Genomic DNA, 20,073 nt, shown 5'->3' on the forward strand with positions numbered 1-20,073 from the left:
TGTCGTTCCGAAGATTTCGAGCCGTGTGATTGGCTGCGAGTCAGGTGACGCACAACAAAAACTTGTCGAACAGTGAGCAAGGAAGAGGCGAGCGAGCAAAGAAACGAATGAAGTAAAATAAAAATTAAAATTAAAATAAAGGAACCGTGACAAATTAAAAGTAATATGAAGAAACGGATACCTTCAGGCGACCATGTTATTCTCAGGGATTTAAACGCAAGACTGTTGAAGGTATTCAGATAGATAAAAACGGTCATTTTACTTGGGAACTGGGCTATTAAGTTTTGACTTAGTTAAGGAAAATTAATAAACTACAAAATACGAAAGGTAAGGGAAGAAGAAACTGTTACACTATCAACTTAATTCTGTGGCAGTTATTAATGTATCTGTGTAGTTTGTGCTGTACGTGAGTACACAGTGTACCCGGGTACCGGAGCTAATGCTGTTGTATGTCATGCGAATGCGTGTGTTTATACAGTATTAAAAAACAGCGCAAAAATAATATTAAACACTGTCATAAACAATGACCACGTGTAGTTATTTTCACGAAGTCTAACATTGCTTAAATAATGTGTCGGTACTTATGTGTTTTTGTTTATGGACATCTCAATAAATTTGGTGGTTAAAAAATAATTTCAACAAATATTGAAATGTACAAAACCATCCAACATAATCAAACCTTCGTGTGGACTCTATAAGTTGCGGGGCGGGAGTTATTTAGTCTCCATCACTGAAAAGCAGAGCTCTCCACTTGCTGTTTTCTTATAGTAATTGTCCCTTGACACGGTATGTGTTTACCACTCCCCACGCAGAGCAGTTTGAGACATCTCGGGGTGCAGTATTAGTTGTGTACAGCACGTATGTCGGTTGCAATGTGTGTAATTTTAATAAGGACTCTCCCTGCATTACGGTTTGAGACTATTGAGCTAAACAACATGGTTTATTATATTAGTTGTTTTACAGCAAGTACATTGGATGAAAGGTGTGTGTTAGCATTGGTTGCAATGTGTGTAATTCTCTCAAGTGGGTGGAGTGGCTTGAAGTTCCAGTCTGAACAGTGCTGAAGCTAACTGACCCCCTCCCCCTCCCCCTCCCCCTCCCCCCCTGTGTTCATGTCTCCCTCCCTGGCAGGTATAGGGGGATGGGGTCCCTAGGCAGCAGGCTGGTTGGCGTGGGGGGGGCAGGCAGCCCCCAGCAGTCGAGGCGCGGGTGCGAGTGCAGGAAGAGGAAGCGCAGCTCGGGGTGTCAGTGTGACAGCGAGAGCGAGGAGGACGGGGACAGCCTGCTCAACACCCCGCGCAGGTCTGCAGCGCTACCCCACAGACACACACACAGAAAGATACCCACTAGTGCTGATAATTCAGATAGTATAACAAAAATTGGTATACAAGTGTATGTCTTTGGATTGAGGAAATAAAAATATAATTTTACTATTGTAATTATTACTGTTTTACTGTGTGTGTGCGCATATATGTACATGTTTTTTTTTTATGTACACAAATGGTTTAAATGATTAATTTATTTCAGGATGTCTCAGATAAATAGCCCTTCAGCTGTATAAGAAGTGTGTGTATACATGTCGTTGTTGTACAGCACGAAACACGTGCAGACAGATGTAGACACACCAACAGAAATGTAAGGCCTATGTTGAGAGTTTTGTCCACAGCAGCTTTTCAAAGCAGGCGTGCTTATTGTAATGTACCGTTCTCTGTATTGAAATGCTGCGGCTTCCCTCTGCTCCTGCAGGAAGAAGTTGAAAAGCACTTCCAGGTACATTTACCAGACGCTGTTTCTGAACGGAGAGAACAGCGATATCCAGATCTGTGCGCTGGGGCAAGAGTGGAACCTGCACAAAGTCTACCTGTGCCAGGTGAGTACTGCCTGTATCCAACTGAGCCAGGTGAGGACAGTCACTGGAGCCAGCTTTCACCTCTCCAACCTGATCCACCTGAGACCAGGCACAGCAGCCAGCTTTCACCTCTCCAACCTGATCCACCTGAGACCAGGCACTGCAGCCAGCTTTCACCTCTCCAACCTGATCCACCTGAGACCAGGGCAGTCACTGCAGCCAGCTTTCACCTCTCCAACCTGATCCACCTGAGACCAGGGCAGTCACTGCAGCCAGCTTTCACCTCTCCAACCTGATCCACCTGAGACCAGGGCAGTCACTGCAGCCAGCTTTCACCTCTCCAACCTGATCCACCTGAGACCAGGGCAGTCACTGCAGCCAGCTTTCACCTCTCCAGCCTGTTTTTTGTTTTTTGTGTGTGTGTGTGAAGCTTGTTAAAGCCCAGCCTGTTGCATATCTAGGATTGCGTAACTGGAATTGTTTTACTTGTTTTTATATCTCAAGGGTTCTATCCTGGCTAAATAAATACAATAGAAATCTGAAGCTTTTTTAGCAGTAATGATGGAAAGTGTCCTGTAGGTGGTGCTGTTTTCAGAGACTAACCTCTAGAAATAGGTTTTCACTGTCAAGGGATAAGGGGAGTCCTGGGAAAAAAATGATAACCCACAATTTCAGATACACCTAATTTTGCTTACACTCCCCTTCATTCACTATGTGCATAATTGTGCCATGTTAAGTTGCCACTCTATGTATCTATTTTATAATGCATATACGTGTTTTTTTTAAGTTTTGCCAGGGCAACTTCTCGAACTCCACAGAGTTCACACAAACTGTTTTAACATTTCAAAAAAAGTAAATAAAAAAAAAACCATGAGCAGGGATATTAAATCAAAAGCTATTTCCTTCAAGAACAAAAATTGTGGAAGAAAAACTAAAAAAATCAAGGAAAGCTTTTGTAAGAAACAGAATTGTGGGTTATCAGTTTATTTCTGTACAGGTTTAAACTGAAAATAAGTGTTTTAAATGTTTAACTGAAAAAGTAGCAAAGGTGCAAGTGGTGTTTATTTGACCCCCTCTCTCCCACTCTCCCCTCAGTCAGGGTATTTCTCCAGCATGTTCAGTGGTTCCTGGAAGGAGTCCAGTATGAACGTTATTGAGCTGGAGATACCGGACCAGAACATCGACACCGAGGGTGAGTCTCTCACTCTGACTCACTCTGTCTCTCTGACCTCACTATGTCTCTCACTCGGTCTCTCACTTGGTCTCTCACTCTCACTCCGACTCACTCTCTCTCTCACTCTGACTGACTGACTCTCTCTCTGACTCTGTGTCACTCTCACTCTCTCTCTGACTCTGTCTCTCTCTCTCTGACTCTCTCATTCTGACTCTGACTCTCACTCTGTCTGTCTGTCTCTCTCTGACTCTCACTCTCACTCTGTCTCTCACTCAAACACAGAGCTTGCTTAGTGAATCTGATCCATCGCAGGGATGTGAATAAGATTACTATCGCTTAGCAGTTTTACCCATTACAGGTTTTAATTAGGGCTTGATTCAAATTTTTGATTGGTTAATCTATGGGCATTAGATTGATTAATTCATCCACATTTTTAATAAAGGTAATGATCTTATAGCGGCTGTCCTGCATAGCAATACTTCAGTTTAGTCTGTTTAACAGCATTATTATTATTATTATTATTATTATTATTATTATTATTATTATTATTATTAGTAGTAGTAGTAGTAGTAGTAGTAAATGTAACACATTTTCACAGAACAACCTTTCATTTGGGCCACTGTCAGTCACATACCTGAAAACACAAGACAACTGAGCTGAGTTCATCATACAGCTATGCACCTGGCTACATTTTTTAATTAGTGAAAAGTAATTTGAAATATTACTTCGACAGTCTCAATAATGCTCTATAATAAGCTACATCGTGCAAAAATTCAGCTATTGTTACACAACTTAGGGCCTAGCATATTTATGTCCCACCTCTGCTCACTCATGATTGGACAACTGCAAAACCAGGGCAGATCATTGACTCTCCCATTGGTTAAACTTACTAGACTGCCAGCTGAGGCAGAGAATACTTTCAACTGTATGTCCCGCCTCCGCTCACTTATTGATTGCACTGCCGCAGAGAAAATGCAGATCTTCTATTGGATTGGATAAATTGTAAAAAAAATAATCTGTAATCAACTCTTTAATTGATTAATCGGTCCAATTAATCTGTTACTCGGAGCAGCCCCACAGTGTATTGGCAACAAGCTCCGGTGTGTACGAATAAATCTGTAGTAAAACCAGGAATGGAGCAAACTGCTATGCAATGGGAGTCTTATTTCCATCCCTGGACTGAATGTTTCATAGCAATAGAAAACTAGAACGTGTACGTGTTGGGAAGCAGACTGACTCTTTCTTCGCAGTGGGAGTCTTATTTCTATCGCTGCATCGTTCTGTTTTGTTTCCTGATTGTGCTGTTTATTCCTGTCCCAGCTTTGCAGGTGGCATTTGGGTCTCTGTACCGGGACGATGTTCTGATCAAGCCCAGTCGAGTGGTCACGATCCTGGCCGCCGCCTGCATGCTTCAGCTGGTCAGTGTTGGGCAACTCCCTTTTTTAGTCTCTTTTTTTTTTGTACCTGTTAAAATAGTGTTGAATCAATACTGCTGAATTTGTAAATACTAGGGTCCCCGAGTGGCTAATCCAGTTAAAGCGCTGCCACTGAGTCACACAGCTTGCACGGCGCCAGTTCGCATCCAGGCTGTGCAAAGAGGCTGAACTTTGGGGACCCCGAGGGAGGCATCACATTGGCTCTGACCCTCCCGAGGTGGGGGATCGCGCAACAGCGAACCGTAATGGCCAGACAGTGAGCACATTCAGAGTGGATAAAAAGCAGGGCTGGTCTCTGTTCTTTGGGATCGGTAGCCCGCCCTCCTCTGCTCTGGATTGCTCGGTGCGTTAGGCTTGTGAGATTGGAGGATGCTTGCATGCCCTCAGAACGCCTGTGCTGTGTGGGGACTCACTGCGGTGAGGAGAAGAAACATAACTGGACATTCAAAAGTAGGTGGGGGTGGGGGTATATATAAAAATAATTGGTAACTCCAATTAAATAAAAAAATAATAATAATAATTCTGAATACTAAAAAACTTAAGCCAGACTTTCCACTCCTGGTCTTTGTTCCAACCCTGTTCTTAATGGTTTAATTAAACCTGCATCCAGACCTTGAAGTAGTTCCTTATCTAATTCTACCTGTTAAACCTGGAGTGGAATGGCCCTCCAGGACCGGGATTGTCCCCCCCTGATGAATGCAGTGCTCACTCTTGATAAGGTTATAAGGCAGTATGGTCATGGGGCCCATTCATCCTATAAGTAGGAACACTAACAGCACAGTCTTGTAACTATAGCTCCTGACTAGCATAATAAAGGATGAGCACCAGCAATTCAATGAGGCTTTTTCAATGTTTTCAATGTTGAATATTTTTTTTATTTTATTTTTTTTACTGGAAATCCCATGAAACCAAAAATATATTGTGATCTGGTAACACTGATATATGTCAGTGTTACCAGATCCTCAGCTTTGTGTTACAAGGAATCAGATAGCAGCAAATACCCATGTACAAGCCCATGTGCTTGTATGAGCGATTCTATGTGATAATCGTACAATCTGAGTAGATAAAGACATAGCAGGCAAATGTTTCGACAGTATATCAGGGATGGAAATAAGACTCCTATTGTATCGCAGTTTCACCCATTCCAGGTTTTACTACCAGCTTGATTAGCCACAGTGTGTAGATAACAAGCTCAGGGGTGTGTGTGTATTAATGTTTATTTCTTAGCAGACACCCTTATCCAGGGTGACTTACAAGATATCACATTATTTTACATACAATTACCAATTTATACAGTTGGGTTTTTGCTGGAGCAATCTAGGTAAAGTACCTTGCTCAAGGGTACAGCAGCAGTGTCCCCCACCTGGGATTGAACCCACGACCCTCCAATCAAGAGTCCAGAGCCCTAACCACTACTCCACACTGCTGCCCCTAGAAGTATTATTAAGCTCCTAGTAAAACCAGGAATGGATCACATGCTGTGCAAGTCTTATTTCCATCCTTGTATGTACATGTCCATGACTTGAGTAATGATGAAGCCCTGTGTCCCTGTCTGTCTGCAGGACGGTTTGATCCAGCAGTGTGGAGAGACCATGAAGGAGACTATCAATGTGAAGACGGTCTGTGGCTATTACACCTCCGCGGGGACCTACGGACTGGACTCTGTGAAGAAAAAGTCAGTCTGCTTCCCAACACGTACACGGTCCAGTTTTCTATTGCTGTGAAACATTCAGTCCAGGGATGGAAATAAGACTCCCATTGCATAGCAGTTTGATCCATTCCTGGTTTTACTAGGAGTTTAGTGAGACACACCTGAGCTTGTTACCTAAAAACTGGCCAAGCAAGCTCATATTAAAACCTGGAATGGGTGAAATTGCCATGCAGTAGGAGTCTTAACATCTCTGCAGTCATTAAAAAAAAAAAAAAGTCGATGAAAATCTTGAGATACCAGCCACTAAATTCCTTCAGTGGGCATCAGTTTGCTTTTTGAAGGCGCGAGTATTTGTGTGTGTTTGAAAAGAGCCATGTTATCAAAGCTTTTTTTTGCTTCAGTGATTGTTTTGTAAAATGAACAGCTGTTCTCCTCCTTAAAATAAATTAGATGACATAAATCAAAATTAAAGACTGGAGGAAACTTAACCATAGATTGAGACACTTTCTGTCCAATTGAACTTGTTTTTTGTTTGATAGAGTCTGTCCTGTAATATTGAGATAGATAGATAGATAGATAGATAGATAGATAGGTGAACTGATAGATAGATAGATAACTGAAGTAAATAAAATATTTTCTGCAGGTAGTTGCTTGTATGTTACAGGTGTCTGGAGTGGCTTCTCAATAACCTGATGACTCACCAGAGCGTGGATCTAATGAAAGAGCTCAGGTAATTAAAACCGCAGCCACTCTTACCTCTGATAAAACAACCAATGAGAACGAACACACTCAGTGCACAGCCACGGGGCCACGCCCCCCTTTATAACACAACCAATGAGAACGAACACACTCAGTGCACAGCCCCGGGACCACCCCCCCCCTTATAACACAACCATTGAGAACGAACACACTCAGTGCACAGCCCCGGGACCACGCCCCCCCTTATAACACAACCAATGAGAACGAACACACTCGGTGCACAGCCCCGGGACCACACACCCCCTTATAACACAACCAATGAGAACGAACACGCCCCCCCTTATAACACAACCAATGAGAACAAACACACTCTGTGCAGAGCCCCGGGACCACACACCCCTTTATAACACAACCAATGAGAACGAACACACCCCCGGGACCACACGCCCCCTTATAACACAACCAATGAGAACGAACACACTCGGTGCACAGCCCCGGGACCACACACCCCCTTATAACACAACCAATGAGAACGAACACACCCTCGGGATCACACACCCCCTTATAACACAACCAATGAGAACGAACACACCCCCGGGGCCACACACCCCTTTATAACACAACCAATGAGAACGAACACACTCGGTGCACAGCCCCGGGACCACACACCCCCTTATAACACAACCAATGAGAACGAACACACCCCCGGTCCACACACCCCCTTATAACACAACCAATGAGAACGAACACACCCCCGGTCCACACACCCCCTTATAACACAACCAATGAGAACGAACACACCCCTGGGGCCACACACCCCCTTATAACACAACCAATGAGAACGAACACACCCTCGGGACCACACCACCCCCTTATAACACAACCAATGAGAACGAACACACTCAGTGCACAGCCCCGGGACCACGCCCCCCCTTATAACACAACCAATGAGAACAAACACACTCTGTGCAGAGCCCCGGGACCACACACCCCTTTATAACATAACCAATGAGAACGAACACACCCCCGGGACCACACGCCCCCTTATAACACAACCAATGAGAACGAACACACTCGGTGCACAGCCCCGGGACCACACACCCCCTTATAACACAACCAATGAGAACGAACACACCCCCGGTCCACACACCCCCTTATAACACAACCAATGAGAACGAATACACCCCCGGTCCACACACCCCCTTATAACACAACCAATGAGAACGAACACACCCCCGGTCCACACACCCCCTTATAACACAACCAATGAGAACGAACACACTCGGTGCACAGCCCCAGGACCACACGCCCCCTTATAACACAACCAATGAGAACGAACACCATGCTGACTGGGTAACTTTAACTGTGTGACTAGATGTTGTTGATCTAAAAGTTATCGTATCTGAATGTTGTCTTTTAATAGTAAAAAAAAAAAAAAAAAAATAGAAATATAATAAACAATAGCTAGCTACCTTATCTTCCCTGCGGTGCAAAGCCAGCAGCCAGATTACAAATGCCTGTAGATCTGAGTTGTTGTAATGTTATTGAACACGCTGCTGTCCAGCCCCTGTGTTTGACTCCTGCTGTCTCTTCTGGCCCCAGTGCAGGGCTGATGGAGCAGCTGATCGGCTCTCCAGACCTGTTTGTGATGCAGGTTGAGATGGACGTCTACACTGCGCTCAAAAAGGTAATGACTGACTGACTTTACACACCTGTTTAAAGGTGTGCCGACCAGGGCTTTAACACACTCAGTCCTCAATTACTTTTGTGGAGCTGAAGAATGCAAAGTTAAGTTCTATAATTAAAAAACTCCTTTGGGTATACATGAGAACAGGACAAACAAATCTTTTCCACATGTATTTTGGTAAATGGGACTTCAAAGGACTTCTAGACCCCACATGTTGAAAAATAACTTGTGAGATTACAGTGGAGGAGTCTTTGGCATCAAATGTCAAAACATGTTTGTAGTCACTCAGGAAAGGTGAGTCATGGAATATCATTTCATCAGTACATCAGATATTGCAAACAGTTTTTATGCATTCCAGAGAATTTCTGTCTCGGATGGAAAAACAAAAAATGTCTATATGCCATATGCCAAGATCCTATAAATACCTACGTTGTTTGTTTTCAAAGACATGCTCCCCTGAGAAGGTATGAACCGTACCAAAACATTGGGGCAGCTGGCTCTTTTGAGCAAAAAGATCTCTCTTTCCACCTGGACGATACCTGTGCAATTTAAAAACGCTCGGCTTGGAGCTTGTTGGTGTGGTGGCAGCGTGGCACCCGTGTCAGTGTGTGTCTCTCTCTTGTTTCAGTGGATGTTCCTGCAGCTTGTGCCCTCCTGGAGTGGTCCCCAGAAGCAGCTCCTGGCTGATGCAGATGGCTGGATCGCCAAGAAAAGGAAAGGTTAGTCAGGCCACCCTCTGCCCGTCTGCCAGAGAACTGTGTGTGAATGCGTGCGTGCGTGTGTGCGTGCGTGCGTACGTGCGTGTGTCTGCGTGGGTGGGTGTGTGCGTGCATGAGTCTGCTTGTCTCAGGTTTAACCCTCTTTTACAGGGGATGTGGTAGAATTTACGAAACCGTTTAAGTGTTATTTTTGTATTTTTTTTTTTTTGTAGATGGGTATTTTTTCTGTAAAGAGCAGGTGCATTAGTCGTAGGCTGCATTATACTGTTCTCTCACTGGTTACACATGACCATCATCAACAGTAAAACTGGTACATTTCCAGCTTGGGTGGAGAAAGACAAACTATTGTGTGACTAATGAGTGAAAAGCTTTGAACATCTTGCCCAGAGAATGTTTTTCACAGAATGTAAGCGAGTCTGTCTCTCCTCCTCCCTCTGTCCCCCTCTCTCAGTTGTGGGTGTGGGTAGCGTGTGTATCGGTGTGAATTTGCTTGTTGTTAACCCTTCCCCTGCTGTTTCAGAGCTGGCCTCGGGAGATGCGTTCCTGGAGTCGGAGCAGGGAGCTGTCTTCGCCCCCGTGTTCAGACACGTCCGGCTGCAGTACGTCATCAACGACCTGGCCTCCGCCAAGATAGTGGAGCGAGACGCCATCCTTCACACCGGTCAGCTCCCAGCCTGTTTTACATGCAATCTCTTTTACACTTTAACACAGAGAAGGGGCACAATGGTTCTCGGTGGGTAAGCCCAGAGTTGCTTTGGCATTTACTCACAAATTGATTATTTTTGTAGTTGCCTTTAAAGTACCATTGTGTGTCAGGGGTGAAAATAAGACTCCTATTGCACAGCAGTGTCACCCATTCCAGGTTTTACTACAAGCTTGATTAGCCCAATGTACAGGTAACAAGCTCGGGTGATTCCACCGTGTAACAAATTTTTTTTTTTTTTTTTTGGTTCCTGGGTAGTAAGTGTTATTTCCTAATTGCTTATGCCTCAAAAGTATAGAAAATGGCTATTATTCCCCACAAACTTTGCTTTTGTGACCAGGACAGTGATATTTTGAAATTTACCTATTTCCAATGAGAAAACGGGCGAATTTGTGTCTTTTCGTTCACATAAAGTCAGAAAAAAACAACATATGAATCCAAATTAACATGTATTTATACTAAAGTAATACAAAAATGACTACAAAAGATTTAGAAGTGAGTAGTTTTTCGAGATTTACGATTATACTGTAAATCACTTTCACGAATCAGCCCCCAAATGTAGTATCCCATCATGTTCTTGTTATACTGTCCTTCATTGACAGCTCATCCAGGAGCCTCAAAGCCGTGCTGCTCCATAATGGTAACAAGTACCTGTCTCTTCCCCTGGCTCACTCGGTGCACCTCAAAGACGATTACAACAGCATCAAGACCTTGCTGGACGCCTTGAAGTATGATGAGTACGGCTGGGACCCCCGGAAGGTGCTGATGCCACCACTGCACATCAAATTGGGCCTTATGAAACAATTTGTCAAAGCTCTAGGTAAGGTCAAAGCCGGTGTCTTCGTCGGACCACAGATAAAGAAGATCCTGGAGTGCAATGAATTCCCCAAGAAGCTCACTAGTAAGGAGAGAGCGGCTTGGAACAGCTTTGTCGCAGTGGTTCGGGGCTTCCTGGGCAATCACAAGGCCGAAAACTGTGTGGAGCTGGTTGAGACTCTGGTGAAGAACTACGGCACAATGGGCTGTAGGATGTCCCTCAAAGTCCATATCCTTGATGCTCATCTTGATAAATTCAAGGAGAGCATGGGAGCGTACTCGGAGGAGCAAGGCGAGCGCTTCCACCAGGATATAGTGGACTTTGAACACCGCTACCAAGGACAGTATAACGAGAACATGATGGGAGACTACATTTGGGGGCTGATTCGTGAAAGTGATTTACAGTATAATCGTAAATCTCGAAAAACTACTCACTTCTAAATCTTTTGTAGTCATTTTTGTATTACTTTAGTATAAATACATGTTAATTTGGATTCATATGTTGTTTTTTTCTGACTTTATGTGAACGAAAAGACACAAATTCGCCCGTTTTCTCATTGGAAATAGGTAAATTTCAAAATATCACTGTCCTGGTCACAAAAGCAAAGTTTGTGGGGAATAATAGCCATTTTCTATACTTTTGAGGCATAAGCAATTAGGAAATAACACTTACTACCCAGGAACAAAAATTGTGCTACGTAGTGTTCTTTTTAAACTCATAGTAAAACCAGAAATGGATCAAACTGCTATACAGTGATACGTATTTCCATCCATGTGCTGTGTAGCAGAGCATGTACTTCTGTTTAATGTATATGTTGTACACACTGCCGTTGCTGAGCAGAGGTCTGAGTTCAAAGCTTGGTGAAGCTGGTACTGTGACATCACACTCCTGGAAGCTGGCCATTGAAATTAGAAAGATAAATCTGCTTTGGGACACCCACACGCTTCTTATAAATCTGTGTATTTGTGTATGTGAAATTCTTCAGACCTTTGTGGTATGGGTTTAATCAGTGTTGTTTTCATGGAATATCATTTCTCTTCACGTGAGGGCTTTCTTTCTTTGTGGACTGCACGTTACTGTTTGTTATCTGGTTTGTTTTCTCAGACTGGTTGTCAGCGGTCTACAAGCAGCAGTGGTTTGCCATGCTGAGGACAGAGCATGACAATGACCTTGGGTGAGTTACTGAGGCTGAGTGGGTCCAGCCTTGAACCTCATCAGGGCACAGCTGAGGCGCCTGTCAAAGAAATCACAGAGATACAGATTCGTCAGCATACCAGGTCACATTATCCTTTGTCCGAAATGTTCAAGCTAATTATTTAATTATATATATATATATATATATATATATATATATATATATATATTTTTTAGTGACCTGTTTTGTTTTTCATTATTGGTAGGTCTGCTTTTATTTTGTGTGTTTGGAACCGTGGCTGGGTTATGTGTGGATGTATGGATGTTGCTGGGTTATGTATGGATGTATGGATGTTGCTGGGTTATGTGTGGATGTATGGATGTTGCTGGGTTATGTGTGGATGTATGGATGTTGCTGGGTTATGTGTGGATGTATGGATGTTGCTGGGTTATGTGTGGATGTTGCTGGGTTATGTGTGGATGTATGGATGTTGCTGGGTTATGTGTGGATGTATGGATGTTGCTGGGTTATGTGTGGATGTATGGATGTTGCTGGGTTATGTGTGGATGTGTGGATGTTGCTGGGTTATGTGTGGATGTGTGGATGTTGCTGGGTTATGTGTGGATGTTGCTGGGTTATGTGTGGATGTGTGGATGTTGCTGGGTTATGTGTGGATGTGTGGATGTTGCTGGGTTATGTGTGGATGTGTGGATGTTGCTGGGTTATGTGTGGATGTGTGGATGTTGCTGGGTTATGTATGGATGTTGCTGGGTTATGTGTGGATGTGTGGATGTTGCTGATGTACTTTGTTTGTTTGTTTGCTCTCCTGCAGCCCTCAGGAAGCCAACAAGGAGGAGTTTGAGGTGAGCAGTATGCGCTGCGGCAGGAAGCTGGCCAAGGACGGAGACGTGAGTACACAGCTTTGTATGTTTGTTTTCCTGAGAAGACCGCATTGAAACGCAAGTGCACTGGACATGCGTGGGGTAGATTCTCAAAGCCCTTTGCTCAAATCATCAGAAGCATGATTTCCTTCAAAAAAAGAAAACATGCCCCCCAGGATGTGACCAAACCTCAAGACATGTAATTTAGGGACTTGGAGTAAGGAGCTTTAAGTCCTTAGTTTTATTAATTTAACTTCAACTTTTTTTCTTTCAGAGTAAAACTTGTAGTTACAAAAAATAGGAATCTTGCCCAGTGTGTGTCTCTTTAGTTTTTCAATCCCTGTGCAGAGATTTCTGCTTCCTCCGCTTTCTGATGGCTTGTCTCTACATTTTGTCTGATTTCTCTGTATTCTGCACAGTGGAGAATTATTCAGTCTCTCTCTCCCTCTCTCTGTATCAACTTTGTGCTGCAGTACTGCTGGAGATGGACAGGGTTTAACTTTGGGTTCGATCTGCTGGTCACCTACACCAACCGCTTCATTGTCTTCAAGAGGAACACTCTGAGCCAGCCGTGCGGGGGGTCTGTGAGCCTGCAGCCTCGCAGGAACATTGCCTACAGGTGAGACTGGACGGGGAACGGCAGGTAAACTAGTGTACAGATGAGGCAAGACAGGTAACAGTGAGTAAACTGGGCTAGAAGTGAGATGGGACAGGTAACGGCAGGTAAACTAGCTTACAGGTGAGACGGGACAGGTAACGGCAGGTAAACTAGCTTACAGGTGAGACGGGACAGGGAACGGCAGGTAAACTAGTGTACAGATGAGGCAAGACAGGTAACAGTGAGTAAACTGGGCTAGAAGTGAGATGAGACAGGGAACGGCAGGTAAACTAGCCTACAGGTGAGACGGGACAGGGAACGGCAGGTAAACTAGTGTACAGGTGAGACTGGACAGGTAAAAGCAATTTTATTTTTTAAAATGGAAATGTTTTTTGATTGATTTATATATATGTTTAAATATTTATGTGTATATGTATATATTAGTATTAGTGCTTGGACAAATGTCCGAATATTTCACTGGTGGCCAAAGTTCCTCACCCTATGAGCCGCTTACCAAAATTTCCATATGGTCGAGAGACACGTACTGTAAAAATCTCTTTAGCAGCAAAATACACAAGAACAAGGGATAGAACATTGCAGAGCCTACCCAGTTTGTGTAATTTGTATTGTACTGTAGATCTACAGTGTGTTAAACTTTAAATGTAACAAACTGGAGCTTTTCCATTATATCTGTTTATACTGTATGAATTACACACTCTAAAGAAAATATTCAGTTATTATGAAGCAAAATATAATAAAGGATCTGATTTCACAAAAACATTATTTCTGACAAGCTCTTCCCTTGAAGATCTGAGTGCTGTGTGTTACATACGGTTGAGAGCTTTGTGGATGACAAATGCACTGTCCTTATTTTGAAAGGGATTACAGTACCTGCTCATGTAAATGTAATCATTTTAGACCTGCAGTATAACATGTAAACATGCATTCTCTAGTCTAGTGCCAACACTCCAATTTTATAAAAAGATGAATTCACCTGAATAAAGACGTTTGCCACGAGCGATATTCCATGCTTGCCACACAAAACCTACATGAGTCGGTAAAGCAGCTTCTTTACTGAAGGCCGAAAGCAGCACCTGCCTTTAGCCTGATCCAGGAGGACATTCAGATGAAAATGTGTTGCGATTTGTTTCATAATGACGTTTGAGGTTCCTCGCCTTGTACGGGCTACAGTGTGTAAGCGATTTGTTGCAGATGAGACGCGAGTTTACCACGGTTTTCAGTAAAAGCAAACTCTTTCTCCCAGTCTGGTTTAAACCCTCATACTTTCATTACTCCTGGATGGTTTGCTCAGTGCCATCCTCTCCACGAAACGAACAAGCACTTCATTCAAAATTGTGAAATTTACTTTCAACTGCACACCCGGCTTTCACTCGGTGATTGAAATACGCATGCGCCAGCGAGCGGTGTCAAAGGTCAAGAAGTGATGAAATATCCTTGCAGTGTGGAGTAGTGGTTAGGGGCTCTGGACTCTTGACCGGAGGGTCGTAGGTTCAATCCTAGATGGGGGACACTGCTGCTGTACCCTTGAGCAAGGTACTTTACCTAGATTGCTCCAGTAAAAACCCAACTGTATAAATGTGTAATTGTATGTAAAAGTAATGTGATAACTTGTAACAATTGTAAGTCGCCATCGATAAGGGCGTCTGCTAAGAAATAAATAATAATAATAATAATAATAATAATAATAATAACATGCAGGTGCAAAGAAACGAGAGAGAGAACGGGAGGGAAGACCTAATAATTAACATACAAATAATAAACTTGTTTATTTTTACTTTTTCTCTTCGTTTCTGTTTATTATTCTTTCTTCAGTTCATTGGAGCCACAAAGTGTGCGTCACCCAGCATTTCACTTGAAGTGCCCTCATGAGCCGTGGTTTATTCGGATATAAAAATCCGCTGTTCGTATTGGCTACAAATGACAACAATACCTTGCACTTATTTAGAGCCTCACCAGAAGTTGTGTGGCAGTTTTAAAAAATGGCAAATGAAAACGAGCTCTGTGTGATGTGAGATCAATAAATTAAAAAAAATAAAACACACACAACATCAACACAGCCGCTCGTGCCTCTATATAAAAGTTTTAGACAGCAAAAAGTAAACAAACCAGATTCTGCGCACACGCATAGTGATCTCTATAATAAGCCATCTAGGTCAAAAAAGCATTGTGCTGCTTTAGAGCAAGTCAGAATCTGTCATGAGACAGAAAAAAGGCAAGCATGTCATTCTGAAATGCCTCACTTAAACAGTGCCCAACTTCCTGAAAATGTTGTGTAGTGATTTTTATGAAGAGTGTATTATATATTTTTTTTACAACGCCATTTCCATGTTTGTTTTATTTGAAGTGTTTAAAGTTAAATTTCAGTTTTTGATTGCTTGTTCAGCTAAAAAAACACAAGTAAACCTCATGTTATTACTTTATGAAAGCGTGTCGATGGCCGCTGTTTACTGTGAAGAAACGGCAATGGCGAATGAATGAATGAATGAATGAATTAATAAAATGCATTGTCAGCTTTATGTACTATTTATTTCGGGAATAAACAAAACAACATTGAACTTGAACTGCTATTTGGCATCCTTTGTTTTGTAGTTAATTCACTGGGGTAAAGTAAGACCTACACAACTTATTCTTTACTCCTGGGATATTTCTTTTTACTTTAAGGTGTTGAATATTGTAAGGGCTTGCTATAAAATAAAGGCACACACACAGGGCCACCTAAGACCCTAGCATACAGGCGAGACAGGAGAGGTACACCTTGCATACAGGTGAACCACAGCAATTGTACTTAACACAAGTTAACAAGAATAAATAAACTGCATGTTTAAAAAAAAAAAATAATAATAATAATTATGTATAATACTACCAAATGCAGTACGAACACAGTGTGTTGCTAGGCTGTAAGAGACTGCTACATATTCAGAAGCAAGTTGCATGAAGTGTTCAATCTGAGTGCAGTATCTGTGATAGTGTATCTCACCCCTGTCTCTCCTCCTCCACCAGGCTGCGTCTCGCCTCCTTCGATGGCAGCGGGAAGGTTATCTGCAGCCGCTCCACTGGCTATCAGGTGCTGGCTCTGGAGAAAGACCAGGTAAGAGAACGATCCCAGTATACACACCCATCTGAGAACACTGAGGAGGGACTGGGAGGGAAGGCAGCAGTGTGGCTGTAGTGGTTAGAGATGAGGGGTTGAGGTGTGGAAGCAGTCTGGCTGTAGTGGTTAGAGATGAGGGGTTGAGGTGTGGAAGCAGTCTGGCTGTAGTGGTTAGAGATGAGGGTTGGGAGGTGGAAGCAGTCTGGCTGTAGTGGTTAGAGATGATGAGGGGTTGGGAGGTGGAAGCAGTCTGGCTGTAGTGGTTAGAGATGATGAGGGGTTGAGAGGTGGAAGCAGTCTGGCTGTAGTGGTTAGAGCTGAGGGGTTGGGAGGTGGAAGCAGTCTGGCTGTAGTGGTTAGAGATGATGAGGGGTTGGGAGGTGGAAGCAGTCTGGCTGTAGTGGTTAGAGATGATGAGGGGTTGGGAGGTGGAAGCAGTCTGGCTGTAGTGGTTAGAGCTGAGGGGTTGGGAGGTGGAAGCAGTCTGGCTGTAGTGGTTAGAGATGATGAGGGGTTGGGAGGTGGAAGCAGTCTGGCTGTAGTGGTTAGAGATGATGAGGGGTTGGGAGGTGGAAGCAGTCTGGCTGTAGTGGTTAGAGCTGAGGGGTTGGGAGGTGGAAGCAGTCTGGCTGTAGTGGTTAGAGATGATGAGGGGTTGGGAGGTGGAAGCAGTCTGGCTGTAGTTGTTAGAGATGATGAGGGGTTGGGAGGTGGAAGCAGTCTGGCTGTAGTTGTTAGAGATGAGGTTTTGAGAGGTGGAAGCAGTCTGGCTGTAGTGGTTAGAGATGAGGGGTTGGGAGGTGGAAGCAGTCTGGCTGTAGTTGTTAGAGATGATGAGGGGTTGGGGGATGGAAGCAGTGTGGCTCTCTTGGTTAGAGCTGATGAGGGGTTGGGAGGTGAAGCAGCGTGGCTGGATCATGTTTGATGTTGCACTCTCTGTTTTGCAGGAGTATGTTGTGATGAATCTGGACAGTCGGCTTCTTGCATTCCCACTCTACATCGGCTGCAACTTCCTGTACATCTCCCCGGCCAGCAGGAGGCAGGAGAGCGCAGAGCCGGAGAGCAGCAGCAGCACCGCGTCCTGACACTGCCCTCCTGCTGTTCGTCTGTCTTGTCAGACCACAGAGCCCAGCAGCAGCAGCACTGACTGACTGACAAAACATCAGGGATACGCAGAGCAGCTCCTGTTTGTCTACATGCTTCCTACCTGGAGAAACGGATTTCTGTTCATTTGCCAACCCAGACAAACCACAATTTAATTAATAATGTAAATATGTTAATTTGTGTTTTGTTTATATCTATATATATATATATATATATATATATATATATATATATATATATATATATATATATATAAAAAATGATATGATTTACACCTAGCGGTAGGGGTTGTATTGCTCATTCTTGCTGTTTATATGATGACTTCTTAAAGTTAAATATCAACTAACCCAGTACGAAGCACTCGGAGCAGCAATCTCTGAGACCTAAGACCAAAATGCTGAGGTCCTTCTCTTGTGAGTTGGGGAGGGGGCGCTGAATTGCTGCAACCAAGCATTTTCCATCTCAAGACCCGGTATTTCAATTCCAGGCTGGTCAACGCAAGTTAACAAAGAAATTAATAAATAAATCAGACATGGAGGAGAGTGGGCATTGAATTGAGCCACCAGGACTTGAGACTTGAATCCGCTCCGGTTCTGCATGCTCTCTGTGAGACTGGCGATGGCTCTCCGGTTCTGAAGCGGCTCTGTGATGCCTGTACCAGGCTCTCCTCCCCTCGGCTCAACACCTCTTCCTTGCGCTGCTGTTTTTACAATCTGGGAACAAACTCAGCTCGGACCAAAGCAGGAGGTGTTGGGATCCTGCCTTCTGTTTACTAAAGAATGTAGTAATAAATTAGGGCAACAGTCTTGATGAAGAATTTAGCATTGTCTGTATCAGCAGGTTCTATAAATCCACAGTAACATTGGCGTAACTCGGGGTTTGTGAAACCTGCTGTAAACAAGACTTCTCAAAACTTTGAATGTAGTACTGCATTTCGATTCAGTGCTAGTGTAGATCTCATATGAGCACATTTGAATGTAGTACTGCATTTCGATTCAGTGCTAGTGTAGATCTCATATGAGCACATTTGAATGTAGTACTGCATTTCGATTCAGTGCTAGTGTAGATCTCATATGAGCACATTTGAATGTAGTACTGCATTTCGATTTAGTGCTAGTGTAGATCTCATATGAGCACATTTGAATGTAGTACTGCATTTCGATTTAGTGCTAGTGTAGATCTCATATGAGCGCATTTGAATGTAGTACTGCATTTCGATTTAGTGCTAGTGTAGATCTCATATGAGCACATTTGAATGTAGTACTGCATTTCGATTCAGTGCTAGTGTAGATCTCATATGAGCGCATTTGAATGTAGTACTGCATTTCGATTCAGTGCTAGTGTAGATCTCATATGAGCGCATTTGAATGTAGTACTGCATTTCGATTCAGTGCTAGTGTAGATCTCATATGAGCACATTTGAATGTAGTACTGCATTTCGATTTAGTGCTAGTGTAGATCTCATATGAGCACATTTGAATGTAGTACTGCATTTCGATTCAGTGCTAGTGTAGATCTCATATGAGCACATTTGAATGTAGTACTGCATTTCGATTCAGTGCTAGTGTAGATCTCATATGAGCACATTTGAATGTAGTACTGCATTTCGATTCAGTGCTAGTGTAGATCTCATATGAGCACATTTGAATGTAGTACTGCATTTCGATTCAGTGCTAGTGTAGATCTCATATGAGCACATTTGAATGTAGTACTGCATTTCGATTTAGTGCTAGTGTAGATCTCATATGAGCACATTTGAATGTAGTACTGCATTTCGATTTAGTGCTAGTGTAGATCTCATATGAGCACATTTGAATGTAGTACTGCATTTCGATTCAGTGCTAGTGTAGATCTCATATGAGCACATTTGAATGTAGTACTGCATTTCGATTCAGTGCTAGTGTAGATCTCATATGAGCACATTTGAATGTAGTACTGCATTTCGATTCAGTGCTAGTGTAGATCTCATATGAGCACATTTGAATGTAGTACTGCATTTCGATTCAGTGCTAGTGTAGATCTCATATGAGCACATTTGAATGTAGTACTGCATTTCGATTTAGTGCTAGTGTAGATCTCATATGAGCACATTTGAATGTAGTACTGCATTTCGATTTAGTGCTAGTGTAGATCTCATATGAGCACATTTGAATGTAGTACTGCATTTCGATTCAGTGCTAGTGTAGATCTCATATGAGCACATTTGAATGTAGTACTGCATTTCGATTCAGTGCTAGTGTAGATCTCATATGAGCACATTTGAATGTAGTACTGCATTTCGATTTAGTGCTAGTGTAGATCTCATATGAGCACATTTGAATGTAGTACTGCATTTCGATTTAGTGCTAGTGTAGATCTCATATGAGCACATTTGAATGTTGTACTGCATTTTGATTTAGTGCTAGTGTAGATCTCATATGAGCACATTTGAATGTAGTACTGCATTTCGATTTAGTGCTAGTGTAGATCTCATATGAGCACATTTTGTTTTTACTTGAATGATTTTCA

At 43.0% G+C, this 20,073-nt stretch overlaps 1 protein-coding gene across 5 annotated transcripts; it reads left to right on the forward strand.

Moving 5' to 3' along the window:
- Positions 1-15: 15 nt before the first annotated feature.
- LOC117397794 (germ cell-less protein-like 1) lies at positions 16-17,753 on the forward strand. Of its 5 annotated transcripts, none has more exons than XM_059013671.1 (15): positions 16-327; positions 1,132-1,302; positions 1,747-1,870; positions 2,945-3,041; positions 4,344-4,441; positions 6,022-6,134; positions 6,775-6,840; positions 8,412-8,496; positions 9,125-9,215; positions 9,736-9,948; positions 11,840-11,909; positions 12,703-12,778; positions 13,225-13,370; positions 16,371-16,458; positions 17,409-17,753. In XM_059013671.1, exons 2-15 carry the CDS (start codon positions 1,142-1,144, stop codon positions 17,544-17,546), a joined length of 1,566 nt encoding a protein of 521 aa, XP_058869654.1. In that variant the 5' UTR covers positions 16-327; positions 1,132-1,141; the 3' UTR covers positions 17,547-17,753. The 5 variants fall into 5 exon arrangements, with proteins under 5 accessions (XP_058869654.1, XP_058869655.1, XP_058869653.1 ...); XM_059013672.1 differs by having other exon boundaries at positions 16-231; XM_059013670.1 differs by having other exon boundaries at positions 16-112.
- The last annotated feature ends 2,320 nt before the right edge of the window (positions 17,754-20,073 follow it).

Source organism: Acipenser ruthenus, chromosome 46 (assembly GCF_902713425.1).
Source record: "Acipenser ruthenus chromosome 46, fAciRut3.2 maternal haplotype, whole genome shotgun sequence".
Taxonomy (NCBI): Eukaryota; Metazoa; Chordata; class Actinopteri; order Acipenseriformes; family Acipenseridae; genus Acipenser; species Acipenser ruthenus.